Source organism: Zalophus californianus, chromosome 17 (assembly GCF_009762305.2).
Source record: "Zalophus californianus isolate mZalCal1 chromosome 17, mZalCal1.pri.v2, whole genome shotgun sequence".
Lineage (NCBI taxonomy): Eukaryota > Metazoa > Chordata > Mammalia > Carnivora > Otariidae > Zalophus > Zalophus californianus.
Genome location: NC_045611.1, coordinates 26,615,394 through 26,637,122, shown reverse-complemented (window position 1 = coordinate 26,637,122; position 21,729 = coordinate 26,615,394). Strand labels below are relative to the sequence as shown.

The 21,729-nt window shown below is 61.2% G+C and overlaps 1 protein-coding gene across 1 annotated transcript; it reads left to right on the top strand.

The window, feature by feature from the left end:
* Positions 1–234: 234 nt before the first annotated feature.
* Positions 235–20,031, top strand: MMP15 (matrix metallopeptidase 15). Its single transcript, XM_027620081.2, has 10 exons — positions 235–396; positions 10,094–10,242; positions 10,926–11,054; positions 12,338–12,645; positions 13,009–13,170; positions 14,182–14,435; positions 14,808–14,946; positions 15,831–15,981; positions 16,070–16,185; positions 17,353–20,031. Exons 1-10 carry the CDS (start codon positions 235–237, stop codon positions 17,802–17,804), a joined length of 2,022 nt encoding a protein of 673 aa, XP_027475882.1. The 3' UTR covers positions 17,805–20,031.
* Positions 20,032–21,729: the final 1,698 nt, after the last annotated feature.

Below are 21,729 nucleotides of genomic sequence, written 5' to 3'. Positions count from 1 at the left end.
GTGGGCCGGCTCCGCGCGCCCGGACCTGCCCTGCCGGCTCCTCCTCGGGCGTGGGAATTTGCCGAGGGGACCTAAGCGGTTCCGGCGGGGACAAGGACCGAGAGGTCTGCCGCGCGCCCGCCCGGCGGGGAGCCAGGGAGCGTCGCAAGTTTCCGAGCCGCGTGCGGGGCCCCGGCGCCGGCCAGCGGGCGAGCCCTGCGTGCAGCGCGCCCGGCCGGGCTAGGCGCCGAGAGCATGGGCAGCGACCGGAGCGCGCCCGGACGGCCGGGCTGGGCGGGCAGTCTCCTCGGCGGCCGGGAGGCGGCGGCGCGGCCGCGACTGCTGCCGCTGCTCCTGGTGCTTCTGGGCTTCCTGGGCCGCGGCGCGGCGGCGGAGGACGCAGAAGTCAACGCCGAGGTAAGGACCCCCCTCTCGCCCGGCTCCTCCGCGGCGGGCCGGGGGCTTGCGGCGGGGTGGGGGGGCGAGAGGGAGCCACGCCCGCGGCCTGGGGCGAGGGGTGGAGGGCGCGGAGACGAGCCCCCGTCCGAGAGATGGGGGGCGGGGAAGAAAGGGGCCAGCGTAGCTGCCCCTCCCCAGCTCGCCCTCTGCGGCGCACCTCATCCCAAATCCTGGAGGGTGTAGGAGTCGCGCCCAATCGACCCCTACGGCCCTGCCCGGGTCACTGATCCGCCCCAGCCCGGGTCCCGGGAGTCGCTTCTGCTGCCCCCAGCCCTCGCTCCCCTCCTTCCCTCTCCCCGCGCGGCTGATTCCTCGAGAGTCCTGCGGGCGCGCCGTGACGTACCCTGCGAATGGGGAGGGGGCTGCCCTGGGGGGACCACGGGCGGAGCGGGCAGCTCTCCCGCCTCGGTAGCCTCTGGTCTGGGTGACAGCGAGCCGCGCGCGGCGGGCCGGGAGGTGGGAAGGGGTGCGAACCTCCGAGACAGCAGTCTCGGGTTGCGGGGCGCTTTGGCGACTTCCTTGGGCTCTTGCGCGGAAGCCGCCCCGTGGCCAGGTGGGTCCGAGAAAGATCCTGTCTGCCCCCGGCGCTTTCTTCCACTAGCGCCCCTACGCCGAGGCCTGGGTCGGAGAGGGCAGACTCCGAACGTGTTATCAGGAGCCCGCCTGACGTCCCTCCGGAGCCCCGTCTCCGGATCGGTCCCGCTAGTGACCAGGCGCGGCCTTCTGGGCGCAGAGTGGGGTCCAACCAGCATCCCCACCACCACACGCCGCCTCGCACGGGGTCGCCCAGCGCGGTCCTCCCGAGCACGGACAGTGAGGACGGTAGCTTCGTTGCCCCAGCAAAAGCTGGGTCCCTTCTGTCCAGACTTCTAAGACCCGACTCCCTGCCCCGGACTAGGAGAAGGGTGGGACTGGGCAGGAGTGAGGGGGTGGGAGGAGAGACGCGCCTCTGTGCCAACCCCGGTAGGCTCGGGCCTCGGTGCCCTTGGGCGGGCCTGGAGCCTCCTGCAGCCCGGGCTGTGGGCCTGAGTGCCTTCTATTTGCAGCCGGGCCGGCGCTCCCTCCCAGCCCCCCGGCGGCTTCCCCACCTCCCCCGGCAGCCTGGGAGATTTTTCCGATGGAAGCCTGCCCTTCCCCGCCCTACTTTTAATAAAAGCATGGAGGAAGGGCAGGGAATTCCTCCCGGCTCAAGTTACACCTCCCATCCAGTTCCCCACCTGCTCTGCCCTCCCTCCCTGGCCTGGCCAGGGAAAGCTGCGGGGAGCCAGGCCTTGGCAGGAGGTGGAGTGGGAGCCCAGCCCGTGCCCAGTCCAGCTGCCCCCTCATTTCACACCGGTGGTCAGGCAGGGGCTTATAGGGAGTTCCTGCTGGTGGGGACTCCTATCCAGGTACTGGGTAGAGAGTGCTTATTAGGCCCACCTGCTACTCTGGAGAGGGGGAGCCAAGGACTGCAAGTCATAGAACCACCCTTGAGGAGTTTACAATCTCTTTAAGAATGGCATCTGTGGGGGCACCTGGGTGACTCAGTTGGTTAAGCCCTTCGGCTCAGGTGATGATCCTGGAGTCCCAGGATCGCATCCTCATCAGGCTCCCAGCTGAGCAGGGAGTCTGCTTCTCCCTCTGACCCTACCCCCACCCCCCACCCCCCCACCCCCACTTATGCTCACGCTGTCTCTCACTTTGTCTCTCAAATAAATAAAATCTTTATTTAAGAAAAAGAATGGCATCTCTGCACAGCAAGCAATATATGGATCAAGCTCGAATTTGGTGGCCATGCCTGTGAATTGGCATCCTGGATGGATGGGGTGCTGGGACCTATAGTTGGAGGGGCTTTACTCTCTTTCCTTTGCTTCTGCTCCTCCATCACTCCCCTCCTCTCCCAGCTGAGGGAGTACCCATAGCCCAGGGCCTGCACCATCAGCCCTGAGTACCCACAGACCAGGGCCCTAAGCCAGTGGTGGCTCTGGTTAGAGATTTGTGACTGGCCTGCAGGCTGTCTCCTGGGGGAAATCCTGGGTTGGGGCATTGCTGGAGGAGACTCTGGAAGGTAGAGTCTTGATGTTGGCTTCCAACATCAAGGTAGGACCCTTGATGTTGGAAGCCAAGGTAGACAGAGGGGTAGAGACAGGTGGACTATCCCAGCAACTACAGTTGGCTTTGGGGCACAGGCTGTTCTTTGGAGTCTGTCAAGTCTGTCCAGATTTGGGCCCAAAAAGTCAAGCAGCTTCAGCAACCAGCCAGGAGGCCATGGGAGAACTGTCCCCAGATCCCCCAGCACTCACGGCCTGTGCTGAGGCCGACTCAGAATGGCAACCCCGCAGCCCTGGGAGAGCCCTGCCCTGCCGAGCGCTCGGTTCTGGCCCCTTTGCTCCTTGACCAGATGCTCCCTGCTATCCTCACCGCTGCCCAGCTGGGATTTTGACTTCTGCCTGAGGCCAGCTAGGGGGTTGCTGTGGTCACCACTGCCCCCCACCTCGGATTAGAAGACTGAATTTGGCATACTCCCCCAAATTCATAGGTTGAAACCTGACTCCCGAGGCGATGGTATTAGGAGGTGGGCCTTTAAGAGGCGATTAGGTCATGAGGATGGAGCCCTCTTGAATGAGATTGGTGCCCTTATAAAAGCTGCCCGAGAAAGCTCCCTTGCCCCTTCCGCCATCTGAGGGCACAGCAAGAAGTAGGTAGTCTGCACCCCAGAAGAGAGCCCTCCCCAGAACCCAGCCGTGCTGCCACCCTCATCTTGGACAGCCGGGGCCTCCAGAACTGTGTGCAATGCATGTTATAAGCTGCCCAGTTTATGGTATTTTTGTTATTGCGGCCCAGACAGACTAAGACATTTGGCATCTTCCATGTCATCCCGAGGTTGATGTGGCTCACACAGCTGGCCACTCAGGCGGGGGCCGAGCCCCATGGCCAACTCTGCTTTCTGACCTGGAGATGTGGTCTCTGAGGCAGCAGAAGCAGAGAGGGGTTGGGGGCTGTCTGCTTGGATGCCCTCCACCACACAGGGTCCTAGGAGGACCCCACAGATGAATGTGAGGACCTGGGGCCATGCAGGTGGCGGAACACTCCGAGCCTGCGGCACCCCATAGGTACCTTCTAGCTGGAGGAGCCCCCCTGAATCAGGGCTCCCGTGAGGCTGCTCCCCAGGAGGACACCAGTTCTGGGGATGCCTGGAGACCAGTGGCTGTGGACTGGGCCCTTTGGGGGAGGTAGCCCAGATGTTGCATCCCCAGGCAAGAACGGCATAGGTATACAAGCTGGGCTTGGATCAGAGAGACAAAGAAGGGCGCCTCTTACCAGATACCATGACCCTGGTGGGAACAGCAGGAAATGAGCAAGAAGACCCAACTCAATCTCTGACAGCTGGACAGACAGACGAGGACCTAGGTGCCAGCCATCATCCAGCCTGTAGAGATGCTTCCCATCCTACTGCCATCCGATGGTCAAGCTGCCAGAGCCGGGAGGCCAGGGTGTGGAGCAGCTTTCCAGGGCTGGCCGTTAGCCCTGAGAACTACCTTGTCCTCCCAGAACTGATTGCCGCCCCGGAGGGGTGAGAGCCCAGCTTCACGTTGAGCATTTAGGAGCATGGCACCGGGTACTCAGGAAGCGCCTGCAAAATGGTGGCCAAGCACAGTGACAATGAGCAGCAAGTAGCATTTGCTGTTGCATGCTGGGCAAAAGGCTGCAGGGTGCCATCCTGTGGGGAGTCTGCAGGGCTGGAGCCAGGCGGGAAGGAGGTTGTAGGGGTGGGGCAAAGCTGCCCTTGGCCGTCCCCCCACCTATCCAGCCACCCAGGCTTTGCCCCGGTGAGTAGCCCTGTCAACACTGATAACGCCTACAGGAGAGTTTCCAGGTGAGGCCTCAAGGCCTAGCTCTCAGCCAGCCCCAAAACCACTAGCAAACAGGACAACTTTCACCCCGCCCCCCTGGCCAAAGAACCCATCTGTTTTCCCCTCCAGGTTAAGGCTTGCAGGAGCAGGCTGGTAGGGGGCAGGGTAAAGAAACCCAGGAACTCAGGCAACCACCTCCTTCCTGCTTCCCTGGCTGGACATCCCCCACCCCTCCTACGCCCCCTGCCACCCAGAGCCCCTTCCCCACTGTAACGTAGTGGGGGAGGGCAGCTTGAGCCCCAAATAAGCAAGTGTGTTCTTCTGGAACTGCTAAAATATGGACCGTGCTACCTCGAAAGGTAAAGGATCCACCAAGGACAGGGGGGCCTGGCTTGGTGCCCCCTCTCCTCACTGGCCTTGGTCTACATCATCTCTGCTGTCATCCCTGTGTGGTGGGGAGGGAGTGATAATACTGACTCTGTTTTGCAAGGAAGGAACAGGGGCCTCAAAGAAGCTTATTTAGCCCCCCTCCATCACTCGAAGGCCTGTTTGGCGGACAAGCAGTTGGGACCCAGGGGCAGGTGTCCCTGGGAGGCAGGTTTCTGCTCAGCCTGAGGAGCAGCTTTCAAACAGTCATTAATGCCCAAAGACAGAACGGGCTGCCTTGGTGGCAGTGGGCACCCCATCTCTGCAGGGGTGCAGGCTGGAAGAGTCCTGGGCCCCGCTACGGTCCATAGAGGCTTCAGTGAGGTAGCTGGATTTGACGGCCTTGAGGTCTTCTGCAGACTGAGGCGGGATGAGTCTAGGGCTGGGTTGGGTCCCCTCGCTGGTGAATGTGCTCCTGGCTCAGATCCCCTGGAGAGGGCGGGCCCAGTGGGCCCGGGGTGCATGCTCTGCATCTGCAGGGCCTGTGGCTTCCCAGGACTACAAATCTCTTTTCAGCACTGGCTCTGTGCCGGCCAAGACTGCGAGTGCAGAGCCAGGCAAGGCCTTGGCCTCCTCCCAAGAGCCCACAGACCAAGATACAGAGTAAGGGAGACAAGCACGACAGGGACTTCGCACCATGGAAGGTCCGGGTCTGTCACCGGCAGCCCTGACAAGATGCCTTTTATGCCTGACCGGCAGCCCTGCCAGGGCGTGCTTGGACTGCACGGAGAGCTGGGTCCGATAAGGCGGTGGGAGGGGCCCCAGCCCTCTGAGGCGGGGAGCTGGCCAGGGGAGCTGGCTGTGGTGGCAGCAGGGGTGCTCCCCCTCCCCCCGCCCCCCACGGCTGCTTAATGCACAGCATCGATCCGCAGCTCCTTCTCAGACATACCCTCCCCGTGGGCCTGCCTTGGCATTGCCTCAGCAATTCTGGGGGCCAGCCCTGCTGACACGGCCCAGCACCCAGACCCGGCCAGAGAGGCGGGCTGTGGGGAGGACTAGATGCCCTCCCCCAGTGCTGTGCTGGGCTCTGCTCCTTGGGAGCTGGTGCTACTTCACACGCGGCCTGGGCCAGGAGCACTGCTTGTAGGCTCCAGTTCTAGCCAGACAGCTGTGTGACCCTGGGTGGGCTACTCGCCCTCTCTGAACCTCACTGTCTGTATAATGGGGACAGGGTACTTGTGAGCATTGAATGGGATGAGAGTAAACTGTCTGGCCCGCGGCAGGTTCTCAGCCTTCTGCTACGGTGTTTATGGCCTCTCCTAGGGGCTGGGGGGCCAGGAATCTCCCCTCAGACTCCTGATGGCCCCACGTTTGCTTACCTGGGGTTAGCCACTCACCTGAAGCATTTATACATACTTTTTTTTTAAATTTTATTTACTTATTTGAGAGAAACCATGAGCGGGGGGAGGGGCAGAGGCAGACGGAGAAGCAGACTCCCAACTGAGCAGGGAGCCTGACACGCAGGGCTCGATCCCAGGACCCTGAGATCATGACCTGAGCCGAAGGCAGATGCTTAACCAACTGAGCCACCCAGGCGCCCCTCATCTATACATACTTATGGGACGGGGTCTAGAGCTCAGGAAAGAAATGCTGGAAGAAGCCGGGTGGGTAGGTTCTCTCTGCATGGGCCCTAGAGCTCTTTTCAACCTTCCCTGCCTCCCCCTGGACAGTGGCTCTCATAGAGGATCTCCCCCCTACTTTGCTGCTTCCTGACCCATCTGTGCCTCGGTTTCCCCACCTGAGAAACAAAGTTTCACCTGCTTAGCATTATCCCACCTATGGGACTATAGGTAACAAGGAAGAAAAGGAGGCTACTTTTGTAAAGGACAGACTACAGTCACCAATAGGAGCAGGAGGGGCTTGAACACAGGTCCTCCTCAAGTTTGAGACTAGGAGGTTGGTCATGACCTTGGGAATCACGACCCCCTTTTGGCCCATGGCAGCAGAGCATGTCAGCAAGCTGGGACTTTAGGGGTACAAGCAGCCCCTGTCACACACCTGTGCACCCCGATCCCATGCTCTTTTCCCTCCGCGTCCTCACCTTCTGGGTTTGTCACACTCCAGCGGTAGGGTGGAGGGAAACATCCTCCCAGACACATGGGACAGGAAAAGCCCACACAGCCCTACGGGTGGTGTAGACTCATGGGCACTTGGCAGTCAGCCCTGAGCACAAGTCTGCCAGAGTCAGGCAGGCTCCGGCAGCTTCTTCACCCTTCCTCGGGCTCGGCTGCTCGGCCCAGGCCGCGTATCTGCTCTCCTCCCTCACGTGCCATTGCTCCCCGGCCTGGCTTCTCATCCTGGCCATGGCCAAGGGCATTGGTCACCAGGAGACTGAGGGCTCAAGGCTTGGCTGATGCTGACTGAGATGGAAGCTCTTGGCCTCCCTAAGACCCCAACGGTGCTTGTCTGTGGGAAGGAGGGTCCACAGGCACCCATGGGACCTTCCTGGCAGCTCCTGAGCTGCCCCCAGGAGTGAAGGGCCTCTCAGCCCCGTCAGCTCTGCTGGGCTCTGGAGCTCTTCACTGCAGACAGGCCCAGCTCCCCTCCCTTTCCCTCCCCAGGGCCCCAGCCTGAGCCTCCCCCTGTCACTGCAGACACCACTAATCAGCCCCTTGGTGGCCTGTGATTGCGCTCCCTGAGATATTTTTACCTTATGCAGATAGGTGATGTAGAGGCGCCCTCCTCCGCCAGCAGGCAGCTCCACCTCTCCCGCCATCCGCTCTCACTGCCGGAGCTGGCCTCACATCTCCGCCTTGTCTTCTGTGTCTGCCCCAGCTTCTTTGGGAAACTGCCCATTACGGGCAGTGGACTTCCCACCCTGCCCCTCCCATACACACAGAGCCTCAGGAGAGGATTCCTGTGCTTGGGAAGAACAGGGAAGGAGCCCTGGGCCAGAGGGGCGTGGAGGGCCAGTGGCGGGGGGCGGGGGGGTGCCTCAAGGCCTCCCCCTGCTGCTTTGCCCTCACCTGAGGCCTCCTGGCACTCAGGCCCTGTGGGAGGCTGGGCCCTTCATCTCTCTCTGGAGAGGCAAAAGACTGCCGTTCCAGGGACAACCAGACAGGCCTTTGTCATTAATAATACATTTACTGAGCACCTTTCCCTACGCGGCACATCACCACGCAGTGGTGCGGACTCCCCATCGAATCCTCACAGGAACCCGTGCAATGAGGCAGGTCCTGGTCCAGCCCGCCCCATAAGTGGGATTTTTTTTTTTTTTTTACCTCTGCAAGTTCCTCCCCAGTGCCTCCTGGAGGGCAGTGCCTGGGGCCAGCTGGCCTGCTAACCCCTCCCGGCGCCCGGAGCTCGGCTGCTCCAGCCACCATCCCAGGGCAGGGGAGCTGCTCGTCGACAGAAGCTCCCCTCTGAATGGCCTGGGCACTGTGGTCCTCTCCTGCCTCCTTTTCGGCCTGACATGGTTTTCAGTAAATGCAGCACTTGATGAGTAGATGTTTGATTTTTTTTTTTTTTTTAACAGCACTAACTTGTGCACCTGGAAATAAAAACTTGGCGGTCTTTAGTCTGACAACAGCCTAAAACACAGGAGGCATGCAGCCATACCTCAGAAGTGGCTGGGCCAGAATCTGTCCCCAGCTCTGCCACCAGAGCTGATGGCTGTTTCCCAGGGCCTGGGAGGCCTGGAAGCTGCAGTCGGGCACCTGTCCGTGTCACCCTCTTTGGCTCAGCAGCCACTCCCTCCAGTGGCCACCTGGACACCGCTGAGCCGGCTGTGTGGGCCGCCAAGCCATGCCGGGGGGCTGGCAGGCGGCACTCAGGGAGCAAGTCTTTGAGGACTTGGATGTGACGCTGGTGGCAGACAGACATGGGCGTGGCCCTGGCCAGCTGACACAGGGCTGTTGGTTCATGGCAACCACCATATCTGGCCATCACCCTGTCTTATGGGACTTTGATGTGCAGCCTTAACCTTCCAGAGCCTCCCAGAGAGCAGGCCTCAGGTGCCCTCACCCTGGGGGGCCCCCAGAGACCCAGGGTGGGCCAGGAAAGGTACAAAGGACACTTCCCTGTGGCCAGAGCCTATAGCAGTCCCTGGCCTCTGTGCTCACCAGCAGCCTCGCGTGGCTGTCACCATGCTGTCACGGCCAGGATGGATTCTTAGCACAATTCAGCTCGGCTCATCGGGGATCCCGTCCTCCAGTTTGCGACTGTGACAGTCCTGTCTGCTCGCAGACTTGCAGGCGTGAAGCCCTCCCTCTGCAGGAACACCTGGTCTCCCCAGGGAGCCTGGAAGCCCCTGGAGGTCAGCACACCTCTCCCGCGGTCCTCCACAGCCTCCAGCTGGTACGGTGTCTGGCACGGAGAGGGCGCCACAGAAACACTTGGCAGGAGGTGGGGGGGCGGGGGATGCATGGACAGATGGATAGATGGAGGAGACTTGCCCAGCAAGCTCTGGAAGGGGACGGCACCCCTGTTGTGTGCCAGCCGCTTTTCCCAGGGCTGCCCCATTGCTCCCTGAGAAAACTCAGGCCCGGTGAGAACAAAGCGTTTGTGGCAAAGCAGGGACTGAACTGCAGGTCTCCTGTCCCACCGCAGTGGGCCTGGGTGGGCTGCCCGAATCCATCTCTTCTCCCGGGAGGCTTACAGTCTGCAGGGGAGCAGCACCAAGGGGCTGGTTTTCCTACTTGGGGAGACCTCAAGAGGTTCTGAACCCTTCAGGGTCCCCAGCAGTCTGCCAGGAATGGTAGGGGGCCTGCCCTGGAGCAGCCAGTACAATAATAAGGACAGCTACTGTGGACTGTCCTCACGGACACAGTTCCCATCCTAATGGGGCAAACAATAAACACCGAACTGAAATATATAATGTGTCAGACGACAAGGACAGGAAAGGACAAGAGAGAATGCAGAGTATGCAGATGGGGGTCTTCTTTTAACACTGTGTTGTCAGAGAAGAGACCCCTCCAACAAGGTGAGGTGAAAGCAGAGACTGAGGAAAATGGGTGTGGGAGGCAGACAGATGCCTGAGAGTGTTTGGGCAGCAGGAACAGCAAGTGCAAAGGCCCCGAGGCAGGAGTGTGACCATCGGGGAGGTGGGTAGGGCTGAGGGCTGAGGCAGGGGGCAGGTAAGGAGCGCCTGGCAGCTCCTGTAAGAACTGGCTTTGCCTCTGAGCTGGGAAGTCTTTGGAGGATTCTAAGCAGAAGCAGAAGATTGACCAGATCTGACTTGTAAAGGCCTTTTGTTCTGGCTCTTGTGTGAGAACAGACCATAGGAGTGGACACAGGGAGAGCAGTACAAAGGCTCACACGGTCACCGGCAGCAGGAGGGGGTGGCAGCCCCAGCAGGGCGATGGTGGCCATGGTGGGCGGTCGTCGGATGCAGGCTGCGTCTCTTCAGAGGTAGCGGTGCCAGTCATACTGACCCAGGGGTGGCCTCTCCTTTGCAGAACTGGCTGAGGCTCTACGGCTACCTGCCCCAGCCGAGCCGTCACATGTCCACCATGCGCTCCGCCCAGATCCTGGCCTCAGCCCTGGCCGAGATGCAGCGCTTCTATGGGATTCCCGTCACGGGTGTGCTCGACGAAGAAACCAAGGCGTGAGTCCCTCCGTCTGGCCCTTCCCAGGCCCCACTGGCACCTGCCCTCCTTCTGGCCTGCTCTGACAGGGGTTTGGCAGGTGGAGTTTCCAGAACAGAGTGGCTTAGATAAGAAATGGCAGATGGCTGGGTCTTCCCTGTGCTGTTCTCATTGGCTGGGAGAGGCGGCCTGAAGCTCTGTGTCGAGGAAGCTCCTGAGGCGAATCAGGCTGGGCAGCAAGGAGCATGGGATGGATTAGTGATGTCTGCCACAGGCAGGGCGGGAAGGAGGGAGCAGCACGCGGGCCCTGGACCGTGGCTGGGACATTTGGCGCCGTGCTGAATCTGACCGAGGTGACAAGACCCAAAATTGCATCCCTGAGCATGCACTGAGCACAACGTATCACGGACGGAGGGCCTCAGGAGTAACTCTTCCATTCCTGGGTGATACCGGTGAAAGGGGGCTCACCTTCGTGGAGCCCCTGCTGGGCACTCGGTCTTCCAGTCTGAGTCAACATGCCTGTTTCTCCGATGAGGAAACTGAAGCGCAGAGAGGGTCCCACCCCACCACACCCATACAGAGGGCAGCTGGAGGCCAAAGGCAAAAAGGTGGAAGAAGGTGGACTGCCTGGAAGAGGCAAAGCCAAAGCGGGCAGGCATCGGGAGGGAGGCTCTGGGCTTAACGCTCTGTGTCCGTGACGCAGGTGGATGAAGCGACCCCGCTGCGGGGTGCCAGACCAGTTTGGGGTGCGTGTGAAAGCCAACCTGCGACGGCGGCGGAAACGCTATGCCCTCACGGGGAGGAGGTGGAGCAGCTACCAGCTGACCTTCAGGTAGGGACCTTGGCTGTCCAGGGCAGCAGCCCTCCCACGGCATCAGCCGGACACTGCCGGCTCCCCTCCCCACCCGGCCGAGGCCTCAGGCTTCCTAGAGGGCTTGTCTGGAAGGCTTCCTTTCCCAGAAGCCCACCCCAGGGTGCCCAGCATAGACCATCCGACCCGCTCCCATGCCGACAAGATCAGCCGCATATCCAGGCAGTCTTCCCCCGGCGAAGGTCAGGACCCTTGGAGCTGCTTCCGCTCTGTCCTCCTTCCCTCCCGGCTCCCCGTCCCACCCACCAGCAGCTGGGGGGCTGGCCGCACAGCTGGGGGCCTCCGCAGTGCCTGGCACACGGGGCTTCAGGCATCTGAGGGGTGGGGGCGGGTAGCAAGGTGTTGGAATCCAGGCATCTGTCAAGTGGGCAGACAGCAAGTCCCCTGCACAAACCCTGGTCCAGGCACCCTCCTCCTTTGGCAAGAACCGCCCCCCCCCCAGCCACGTCGCAGTCCCCAAGGGATCCCCTTCCTGTTTTAGTCCAGCCACGGCCCCACCCGCAGCTCTATCTCCTGAGGAAGAGCAGCTCCTGCGGCCACTTAGACCCCAGGCCCCCAGAGCGAAGTCATGGCCCAACCAGCTTTTAATGGAGGAGATCTGTCCAGCACACAGAAGCTTAATCTGATTTATGTGGGTAATACCAGGCATCCTCCTGCCTTTATCACGTGCAGACTCGGGGCCCGTGTTCTCCATGAGCTCATTCATGTCATCCTCCCAGCTCCCCAAGATGAGAGCCAGGACTCTCCTTTTCCCATTTTACAGATGCAGAAACTGAAATACAGAAAGACGAAGTCGCTTGCCCAAGGTCATGTAGATCATGTCAGAGCCCGGCCTTGAACTCAGGACAGCCTGACCCTGCAGTCCAATAATCAGAACCGCTTGGCCCGGGTTTCCTAAACCTCAGCCATTTGTCTCCAAACCGTCTAGTTCTTTCTCTTAGCTACATAGCACCTGTTCTTTTATTTGCTTCGTGGTTTTCTTATTTAAGCTAATTGGGCGCCATGCAACCTTATTTAGTGATATCCTCATGAACTCCCGGGTTTGACGTGTTAGTTCTCCTTTTCAAATTCACGTCAGAATGAACTAATGGTTGGTATTGATGGGCACTGTCGGTGAACCAGCTCAGATCTTAGGCATGTCTCTTGGGACCATGTGTCTTCACCCACACCCAGTGGGTGCTAGCAGTGGACAGTGGAACCCAGTAGGCCCTGGGTTCACTCCTTGTCTCCCTGCCCACCTGCAGCATCCAGAACTACACAGAGAAGCTGGGATGGTACCACTCGCTGGAGGCGGTGCGAAGGGCCTTCCGCGTGTGGGAGCAGGCCACACCCCTGGTCTTCCAGGAGGTGCCCTACGAGGACATCCGGCTGCGGCGGCAGAAGGAGGCTGACATCATGGTACTCTTTGCCTCTGGTTTCCACGGCGACAGCTCACCATTTGATGGCACGGGGGGCTTTCTGGCTCACGCCTATTTCCCTGGCCCTGGTCTGGGCGGGGATACCCATTTCGATGCAGATGAGCCCTGGACCTTCTCCAGCACTGACCTGCATGGTGAGGACACCTGGCCAGGGCAGGGGAGGGGAGGCACGGCACAGCCGGCCCTGGGCATTGCCCTCTGACCCGGTTCAGCAGTTACAGGGTTGGGAGGGGAGAGCTTCCCTTGCGCATTTCTCTGGAGCACTGACCCTCCATCTCAGTCTATTGTCCCATGATCTCTAAGGGGTGGTAGGGAAGGGAAGGGATCATCATACCCATTTCCCAGGTGGGGAAGCTTGAGGCCCAGCAGTCAAGAGCAGCTCAGCCTCTCCTAAGATTAGCAGAAGGGCCAGCTCTCTGATAGCCTCAGCCCACAGGGCCTGTGGGCCGGGTCCTAGGCCAGGCCAGAGCTGACTATGCTGCCCGCCCCCACTGCAGGGAACAGCCTCTTCCTGGTGGCAGTGCATGAGCTGGGCCACGCGCTAGGGCTGGAGCACTCTAGCAACCCCAGTGCCATCATGGCGCCGTTCTACCAGTGGATGGACACCGACACCTTCCAGCTGCCCGAGGACGACCTCCGGGGTATCCAGCAGCTCTACGGTGAGTGGGCAGCGTGGGTACGGCTGGGGGGCTCTGCACGCCGGCTCTCAACTCCCAGCCCGACGAGGCATACGTACCACCACTAACCGTGTTTTGTAGATGAGGAAACGGGTCCAGAGAGGATTAGTGACTTGTCCACATCACTCAGTGAGTAACTGATGGTGCTAGAAATCACGCCCAGGGCTGACCGACTCTAGGGCCTGGCCCTCCCCCAAGGCCTTCATGGGGGCTCCAGGCTGGGGTCCCCAAAGCCCCTCACTGACCCCTCCTTTCCTCCTCAGGGTCAGTGGTATTCTTATTAGACTGGGAATGCCCCTGGGGTCCCAGACCCCGTTCTTCCCACTCTCGCTCCCAACCCCAGGCCGTCCCAGGCTTTCCAGTGAGTGTTGTTGGCTTATCGCTGCCCAGTGGCTTTGAGGCAGGTGGCACCCCCCTACTCAGGCCCCACCTGAGAAGGCCTCCAGTGGTAAGGTCTCCTGAGGACCATTACTGTGGGTCAGGGTCTGTGCTCAGTGCCCCACGGAGCCCCTTGTTAGGGCTGGCGGTACCTGCCCTGCTGGGCACATGGCAGACACTCCCTTACAGACACCCCGGCAACCTGGCAATGAGATGGGCCCTCGGCAGAGGTCACGGGACCATGTTCTTTCCTCTCCTCTGCATGTGTCCCCTACTTCCTGGTCCACTGAAGCAGGCTAGTGTGCTGAGGGGACTGTCCCCAAGGGCACGTGGAGTCCGGGGCAGCCTCAGGGGCACAGTGACCCACGTCCAGTGTGGGGAAGTCGAGGAGGCTGTATGGAGGAGGATGGAGGTCCTGTGGGTGATAGCTGGTATGGCGGAGGGGTCTCCTGTGGACAGACAGGGACTTGTCCCTGGCTAGGCCTACCACAGAGGCAAATGTCCCTCTGGGCTGGGGGCCCCAGGGTCCCCTGGTTCTGAGTAGGAGAACCTGGCATCCTGGCTGGGTTCTGGGGCTACCTGCTGACTTCCCACTCCCCCCACCCGACTCTGCAGGCACCCCGGATGGCCAGCCACAGCCCACCCGGCCTCTCCCCACCGTGACTCCCCGGCGACCAGGCCGGCCAGATCATCGGCCCCCCAGGCCCCCCCAGCCACCACCCCCAGGTGGGAAGCCGGAGCGGCCCCCAAAGCCAGGCCCCCCAGCCCAGCCCCGAGCCACGGAACGGCCTGACCAGTATGGCCCCAACATCTGCGACGGGGACTTTGACACAGTAGCCATGCTGCGTGGGGAGATGTTCGTGTTCAAGGTCTGGCCCCTGCCCATGCCTCCCCTAGACCCTTGGCCCCATCTCAGAGCAGGAGAGCAAGCCCCACATCCCACTCCCTGGAGCCTTTCCCCATCTGGCTGCCCAGGCAACCCCACCCCTCCTTCACTGAGCAGCCTATGGGGAGCCATCAGACCCTAGACCAAGAAGAAACCAGTCTGAGGGACAAGGGGCTTGACCAGGGTGACACAGACCTGCAGGGGCCTATGCCCCACCCAGGGCTCCCTCCCCGGGGCCACCCTGGCCTTCTGAGCTACCCCTCCACATCTCCCTGACCTGGGAAGGGGTGGATCGAGGAGATGCCTCTCCCAGGAGGAGGCTTGCTCTGCCCACTCACACACACGCCTTCCCCAGGGCCGCTGGTTCTGGCGAGTTCGACACAACCGCGTCCTGGACAACTATCCCATGCCCATCGGGCACTTCTGGCGTGGTCTGCCCAGTGACATCAGTGCTGCCTACGAGCGCCAAGATGGGCGTTTTGTCTTCTTTAAAGGTAAGATGGGGCAGGTGGGAGGCCTGGGCAGCCTTTCTGCCCTGGCCTCTGACCCAGCGGGCCTGAGGGAGGAAGAGAGCAAAGGGCTACATTGCATGTGTCATCCTATTGTCCACTGTGGGGGGAGACAAGTCAAGGCCGGGGTGGGGGAGGTAGATGGAAACCAGGAGACACCCGCGCCCCTGAGGGCCAGAGGCTGCTCCGACTGGACGTGAGCGTCCATCCTCCGCATCATGGGGGCTCCGCATCAGTTCCCTCCCTCCTGGCCTCTTGTGCCTCCGCAGCCCCTCCTCGTAAGAACAGATCCCCCAAGCCCACTCGGGCAGGATTTCTGGGGTCTGCCAGCAGGGACAATGGAGCTCCCGACCACCAGCTCTCCCGCAGGGGCCTTATCCCCCTTGGGAGGGCCTCAAGGGCAGTACCCCCTGACGGACTAGCTGTGTCCCCAGCCCCCTGCCGGCCTCAGCTCATGCTAAAAGCCCCTGGGCCCAGAGGCCAGGCAGGGCTCCCCCTCTTTCCTCTCTCTCTACAAGAACTGTGTATGGGGGCGGGGCAGATGTTCACGCTGTAATGCAGGCCATTTATAGTGTGACTGTGTAGTGTGTGTGTAGGTGTGAGTGAGTGACTTGTACGTGTGAGTGTGTCGCAGGTGCCCATGAGTGCCAAGTGCGTGCAACATGCAAGTGAGTTGCATTGTGTGTTGTCTTGGGTATGTGTAGGGGTATGACTGTGTGCATGTGTGGTGAGAGAGAGAGAGTGTGTGTGTGTGAGCGTGGCCATGGATGTGAATGGATTTGTGGGCCCAGGATCGCACTCCCCGAGCCCCTTCCCCACAGAGCCCCTTCAGCCCCAGGCCCGTCCTCGCCCATCCCCCACTCCTGCAGGTGACCGCTACTGGCTCTTCCGAGAAGCGAACCTGGAGCCTGGCTACCCACAGCCACTGACCAGCTATGGCCTCGGCATCCCCTATGACCACATTGACACGGCCATCTGGTGGGAACCCACAGGTCACACCTTCTTCTTCCAGGAGGACAGGTGAGCACCCCCTTCCCCAAAGGGAGAAGGCCCCAGTCCAAGCCCCCCTACCCAAAGAAAACCCACAGCCCGGTGCTTTTGGTCACAGGTACTGGCGCTTCAATGAGGAGACGCAGCGTGGAGACCCCGGCTACCCCAAGCCCATCAGTGTCTGGCAAGGGATCCCTACCTCCCCCAAAGGGGCCTTCCTGAGCAATGATGCAGGTACCAGGGCCAACCCCCTGCAGTCTGCCTAGCACTCACCATCCCCCCTCCTCCACACCCAGGATTCACCCAGCATTGCGATGGCAGGTATGGGGGACACTGTGTCAGGCCTGGGCCGGGGGCTTCCAGAGCATGACTCTCCTGATCCTTCCTGCATTGTCTCCATCCCCTTTTTACAGTCAAACTGAACCAGCGAGTTTGAGTAAAGGGCCCCAAGTCCCACCACAAGGGAGTTGGGGAGTCAAGAGTCCAACCCAGGTCTGCCTGTGTCCAGAGCTGGCACTCGGGATGGCCTTGCTCCCTGCAGAGTCCAGCTGGGCCTGGGCAGCCCACTGGGAGCCTGAATCCTGAGGGGGGTGAGCTTGGCTCAGGTCACTGGGGGGCAAGGGTCCTCGCAGGGTGCCCACTTTCCCACCTGGAAAGGAAGCTTGACCTCTGTCACTATAACTGAGCAACAGGGAGCTGTGGCTTTTATTTCTCCAGCGGGGTCTCCGGCGACCTTAAGAAAAACCATTAGTCTTGGTTCTCAGGTTCCCGGTTCTTGGGCTCAGGGGAGACCCTGCTGGCTTTGCCGGTGCTTAGGCAGGTCACATGGCGTCTGTGTATGATGGCATCACTCTGCAGCCCCTCTGATCTCATTGTGTCCAGCAGAGTATGGACTCACCCACAGTTCAGACTTGACCCTTCCTGGGGCTGAAGGGATGTGGGCAAGGTGCCCAAGGCCGCAGAGCTTGTCCAAGGCAGCGTTGGGCTCTGTTCCAGCCCAAGCTGCAGGCTGGCTGTGCGGCCTTGATCAAGACACTGGCCTCTCTGGTGTGGGGTGGAGCCAGTCCTGGGACAGGGTAGCAGGGCCGCCTGACTGTAGCCCCGGATGCAGCAGGCTGCAAGACCCTTCGGTGTCCCACCCCGGTCAGTGTCAGCCCAGCCAGGAAGCACCGGAAGCATAGTCAGGCCCTTGACCGAACCCCCCCCCCATCTCTGAGCCCGGTCTGGCTTCTGGAGTTGGGAGGGGGCAGATTTGAAGGTACTCACGCCAGCAAGTGAGAAGGGGGGGGTGCTTTAAAGCCGGGGCGCCTTCACGGCCTGGGCTTCTTTGAGGGTCTCGGGCGGGTGGGTGGGGCACGGCCTGACACCACTCATCCCCGCTTGCCCCCCACCCCCCCGCAGCCTACACATACTTCTACAAGGGCACCAAGTACTGGAAGTTCGACAACGAGCGCCTGCGGATGGAGCCGGGCTACCCCAAATCCATCCTGCGGGACTTCATGGGCTGCCAAGAGCACGTGGAGCCGGGACCCCGCTGGCCCGATGTGGCCCGTCCGCCCTTCAACCCCGACGGGGGTGCAGAGCCCGGGGCGGGCGGGGACGGCGAGGAGGGCGAGGAGGGCCATGAGGCCGGCCCGGGCGGCGGCGAGGGGACAGGCGGGGATGGGGACAGCCGCGTGGTGGTGCAGATGGAGGAGGTCCCGCGGACGGTGAGCGTGGTGCTGGTGCTGGTGCCGCCGCTGCTGCTGCTCCTGTCTGTCCTGGGCCTCAGCTACGCCCTGGTGCGGATGCAGCGCAAGGGCGCGCCGCGCGCGCTCCTCTACTGCAAGCGCTCCCTGCAGGAGTGGGTCTGACGCGCCGCGCCCCGCCCTCCTGCCCCTCTCCGCGCTGCGGGGGCGGGGCCGCTGGGCACCGAGCCGGCGGCCTTCCAGGGCTCCCTCAGCCCCTGGGGGGGGGGGGGTCTCCAGGCCCTCTGCCGGCCCCGCCCCGTTGTTTATTTATGCCCAGGTTTTGTTGTTGGTGGGGTTTTTTTGTTTGTTTTTTTGTTTTTGTTTTTTTTGCACACTAATTGAGTATTTGTTTCTACTTTGCTGACCAGGAGCGGGCGGTCCCTCCTGGCAGGGGTTAGAGCTTTCTAAATGGAGTTCTGCTCCGGACAGGGAGTGAGCCCCTCGCCCCTGCCCGCCCCCTCCCCCCCCCACCTCTGGCTTGGCCACAGCCAGAGGAGCAGAGGGTCAGAAGGCCCAGCTGGAAAGTGGCTAAAGGGTTTCTGAGGCTCCTTCCCGCCCTGGACCCTCCTCAGCCTGGGCTGGCTTTGGAGACGCGTGGGGCCTGACTGGTCTCCACCCACCTGAATGTCTGCCTTAGAAGAGCTTTCACCCAGGGGCAGCCCCTGGCCACAGGGGACAGAAGGGTGAGGTGGCCTACTGGCCCTGAGTCCTGTGGAGTTTTGATTCCTTCCCCACCTACCCCTGTCAACCTGTTACCCAGGCTTCTCATGCCCAAGATGCCTACCCTGGCCCTGGCCAGCCGAGGGGCCCGTAGTCCCCAGCTCCCACATACCCCTTGAGCCTACCCTACACCTCCTCCCCTCTCTGCAGAAGAGGCCCTGAGCCTGCCTTACCAAGGACCAAAGGGGGTCTGCCGAGGCCCCTCCACCCAGGGGCCTCACCAGCCCCCCAGGCTGGGCTTCCTGCCCCTGTCCACCCCTCTCTGAGCTATGACCCACCTGGGCTCCTTCCCTGGGCTTCCTCCCACTCTCCCTCACCCACACCACCATCCTCAGGGGTCTCGGAACCCCACCAGCCTCAGGCACCAGCTGCCAGCCTCCCAGCTGTCCCAGGAAGACAGGGGGCTGATGGGCGCCCACAGCCCACCATGCACCCGGCTTGGGGGTTCCTCCCCTCCAGCTCCCTGTCCCCCAGGGCACTGGGAGGAGGGACACTGGTGGAGGGAGGCTAGCAGCTCAGCCCCTCACACAGACTTGCAGGCTGCAGCTCTGGAGCCCCCAAAGGAGCCCACTGTGGCCTGGAGACTCCCCTTCTCCTTGGCTCAGCCTTAAGGGCAGGGACGCTTCCTCCTCCTTTTCCTTCCCAAAGTAAGCAGGAGGCAAGGCTGCTGTGGAAATGGTACTGTACAGCCGGCTCCGTCCCCTCTGCTTCCCCTCGGCCCTGAGCAAGCGGGTCTGCCACCCAGACCCCTGAGGCCCCTGGAGGGAGACGCATCTCATGGACTGGCCTGGAGCTCGGGTCTGGCAGCTTGCTCCCCCCTCCATCCTCAGAACCGGAGAGCCAGCCAAGGGATGGGGGGGTGGAGGGCAGTGTCCACCCCCATACATTTCTTTCTGTAAATACTCTGCACTGATTAAATTGTACAGCCGGCAAGTGTGGCCTCATTGGAAGAGGCCCTGGGCCGGAGGGGCTGTGGGTGACAGGAGTGAGTCCAGGCCGCGATTAGGGCACTTGCCCTCCGTGTGGAAGAGACCTTGTTCCCAGTTCTCCGGGGTTCCTTCCCAGTAGCCCTGGGAGGGGCAGAGCTCAGAGGAAGAGTGAGGGGTGGCTGTCCTCCACAGACCAGAAGCAGGTGGGGCAGGGGACTGGGGTTGGCCCTGCTGGGGTGGGGCAGAGAAAGAGTGCAGAATTTACTGGACATTCATTCACGGTGAGAAAGAGCATCCCAGCTTCCCACACGCAGTGTGTGTCTAGGAGGGGTGGGACCGCCAGGCCACGCCCCCCAGCCTTTCTTCCACCCATCCAGACGGGGTTCTGGGCAGCCTGAAGACCCAGCTTGGAGGCAAGAGATGGGAAGTGGTACCGCTTTGGATTTGAAAAGTTCCCCTTACCACATGCTCTGCTCAAAGGTGGGGGGGGGCGGGCACCCAAGATCTGCCCTGTCATCTTTGAAAAAGCAGGAAATCACGCTGGGCAGCCTGCAGACAAGGCCCAAGAGAGTAGGAGACGGGAGCTTTACTGCCCCTGGGGTCTGGGCGTGGCTGGCAAGCCTTGGACCCCACATCCATCCTCTGGGCCAAGCTATTGGGCACTGGCCTGCACCCCCAGAAATGCAATGGTCTGCTGTAGTGGGGTTCCACCCCAACCATGGAGCAGGCCAGGCCTCCACAATAGCTGGGGCAGGGTCCTTCAACCTGTTCCAGGCCCCACCCTCCCCTCAGCTGCACACCTCCTCCCAGCCCCCCTTGATCCCACCCTTTCCTCTCTTTGTGTTGAAAACTGGCTGAGGAAGCCCCAAAGGCCTCTCAGGCTCAGCTAGGAAATGGCCCGTGAACCCCCCCTCCACCACAGGGGCCTTGGTGGGCAGCATGGGGGTCCAAGGCACACACCATCTTGTCAGCTTTCTTGTGGCAGAAGCCACAGGGCCCCACCCAGGTCTGCCTTCTGCCTGAAGCCCAGAGGTCACCAGGCAAGTGGGGGCACAGGAACGAAAAAGGAGAGGACATGAGACCTCTCACCGAGCTCTTCCTCAGAACCCAGGCTAGGGAACAGAATTGGCAGAGGAGGCCTGAGCTTCTCAGGAAATCTCCTGAGGAGACCTCTACCCCCAAACTCTCTGGTGAAATCTCAAGACAACCCAGTGCCTGAAGGAACAGCACATCTGGTGAGCCCATGGGTGTGAAGGTCTCTGAGGTGTGGTGTCAGGCCTCAGCCCTGCCTCACAACTTGACACCCCCTGGCCCTCCCCCAGGATTAACAGGAACCTGCATCTTTAAATTGGTTTTGTTTAATGTGGCTGCACCTAAACTCACCATGGGCCCCACAGCACCTGTCTTGCTAATTCCCAAGTAAGATAATTAAGACTTAACAGATACACAAAAAGAAGCAAAATCTAAGTCATCTCTCCCCAGGCCAGTGTTGACAGTTTGGCGTGTTTCTTCCAGCCTTTTTTCCCTCGCATTTGCACAGCTTGCAGTTTTAGAGTCTAAAACATCCTGGGCTTCGGCCCAACGCCCCGGGTGCTTACATCTCCGTGGAGGGGGTAACGCGACCTGCTGCATGGGCCGCTGGGGGGGTGGGGTGAACGGAGGATGGGCGGCTGTACACGGCCGGCCACCACGGTGCCTGGCACATGGCAAGTGCTCAGTGTCGACTTGCACACTCCCCCACTTACATTTTATTCATGAGAAAAGTGGGGCTCAGAGAGGTCAAGTGACTTGGCCAAGGTCACACAGCCAGGACACAGCCACGCTGGGAGAAGAACCCAGACAGACTGACTTGCACAGCAGCTCAGCCCCAGCTTACCCTGGTGCTGCTGGAGAATAGAGACAGCAATGAGGAGGCCCCTGCCCACCCTGGTCTTCCCTCCCCACACATTCTAGGGGCTGAAGACCCCAGGGCCACCAACAGAGCCCCCTTTCAGGCTGGGGCAGGGGCCAAGCTGGCCGCTTCCTCCCCCTCCGACTTGGCAGAAAAGCCTTTTTGTTGTGGCTCACACAGAGGCCATTCTCTGGCTCACGGGAAGGAATGGCCAGCTTCCTGTCCATCCACAGCCTCCCAGACTGCAGTGGACTCCTCCACGTAGGTCCGAGAGGAACAGGGCTCTCTGTGCCTCCACGATGTCCAGTCCTGCCTCTGGGGCCCAAGGCTGCCAGGCTTTACCCTCCAACGTGTGAAACCACAAGAGAGGGGAGGGGTCTGCCACCCCTCGGCTCTCCCAGAAAATGCCGGAGATTCCAGGCCTCATGGCACTTTCAGGGCAGAAAGTGCCTTTCTTGTGACCCACCGAGCACTGGTAGAGGCCCCTGCCAGGCTGCTTGCCTTGTCC

Coding starts and splice junctions, on each gene's coding strand:
- MMP15 (XM_027620081.2), top strand. CDS start 235: ATGGGCAGCGACCGGAGCGCGCCCGGACGGCCGGGCTGGGCGGGCAGT. Junction 397..10,093: donor ACGCAGAAGTCAACGCCGAG/GTAAGGACCCCC, acceptor TCTCCTTTGCAG/AACTGGCTGAGGCTCTACGG. Junction 16,186..17,352: donor CTTCCTGAGCAATGATGCAG/GTACCAGGGCCA, acceptor ACCCCCCCGCAG/CCTACACATACTTCTACAAG.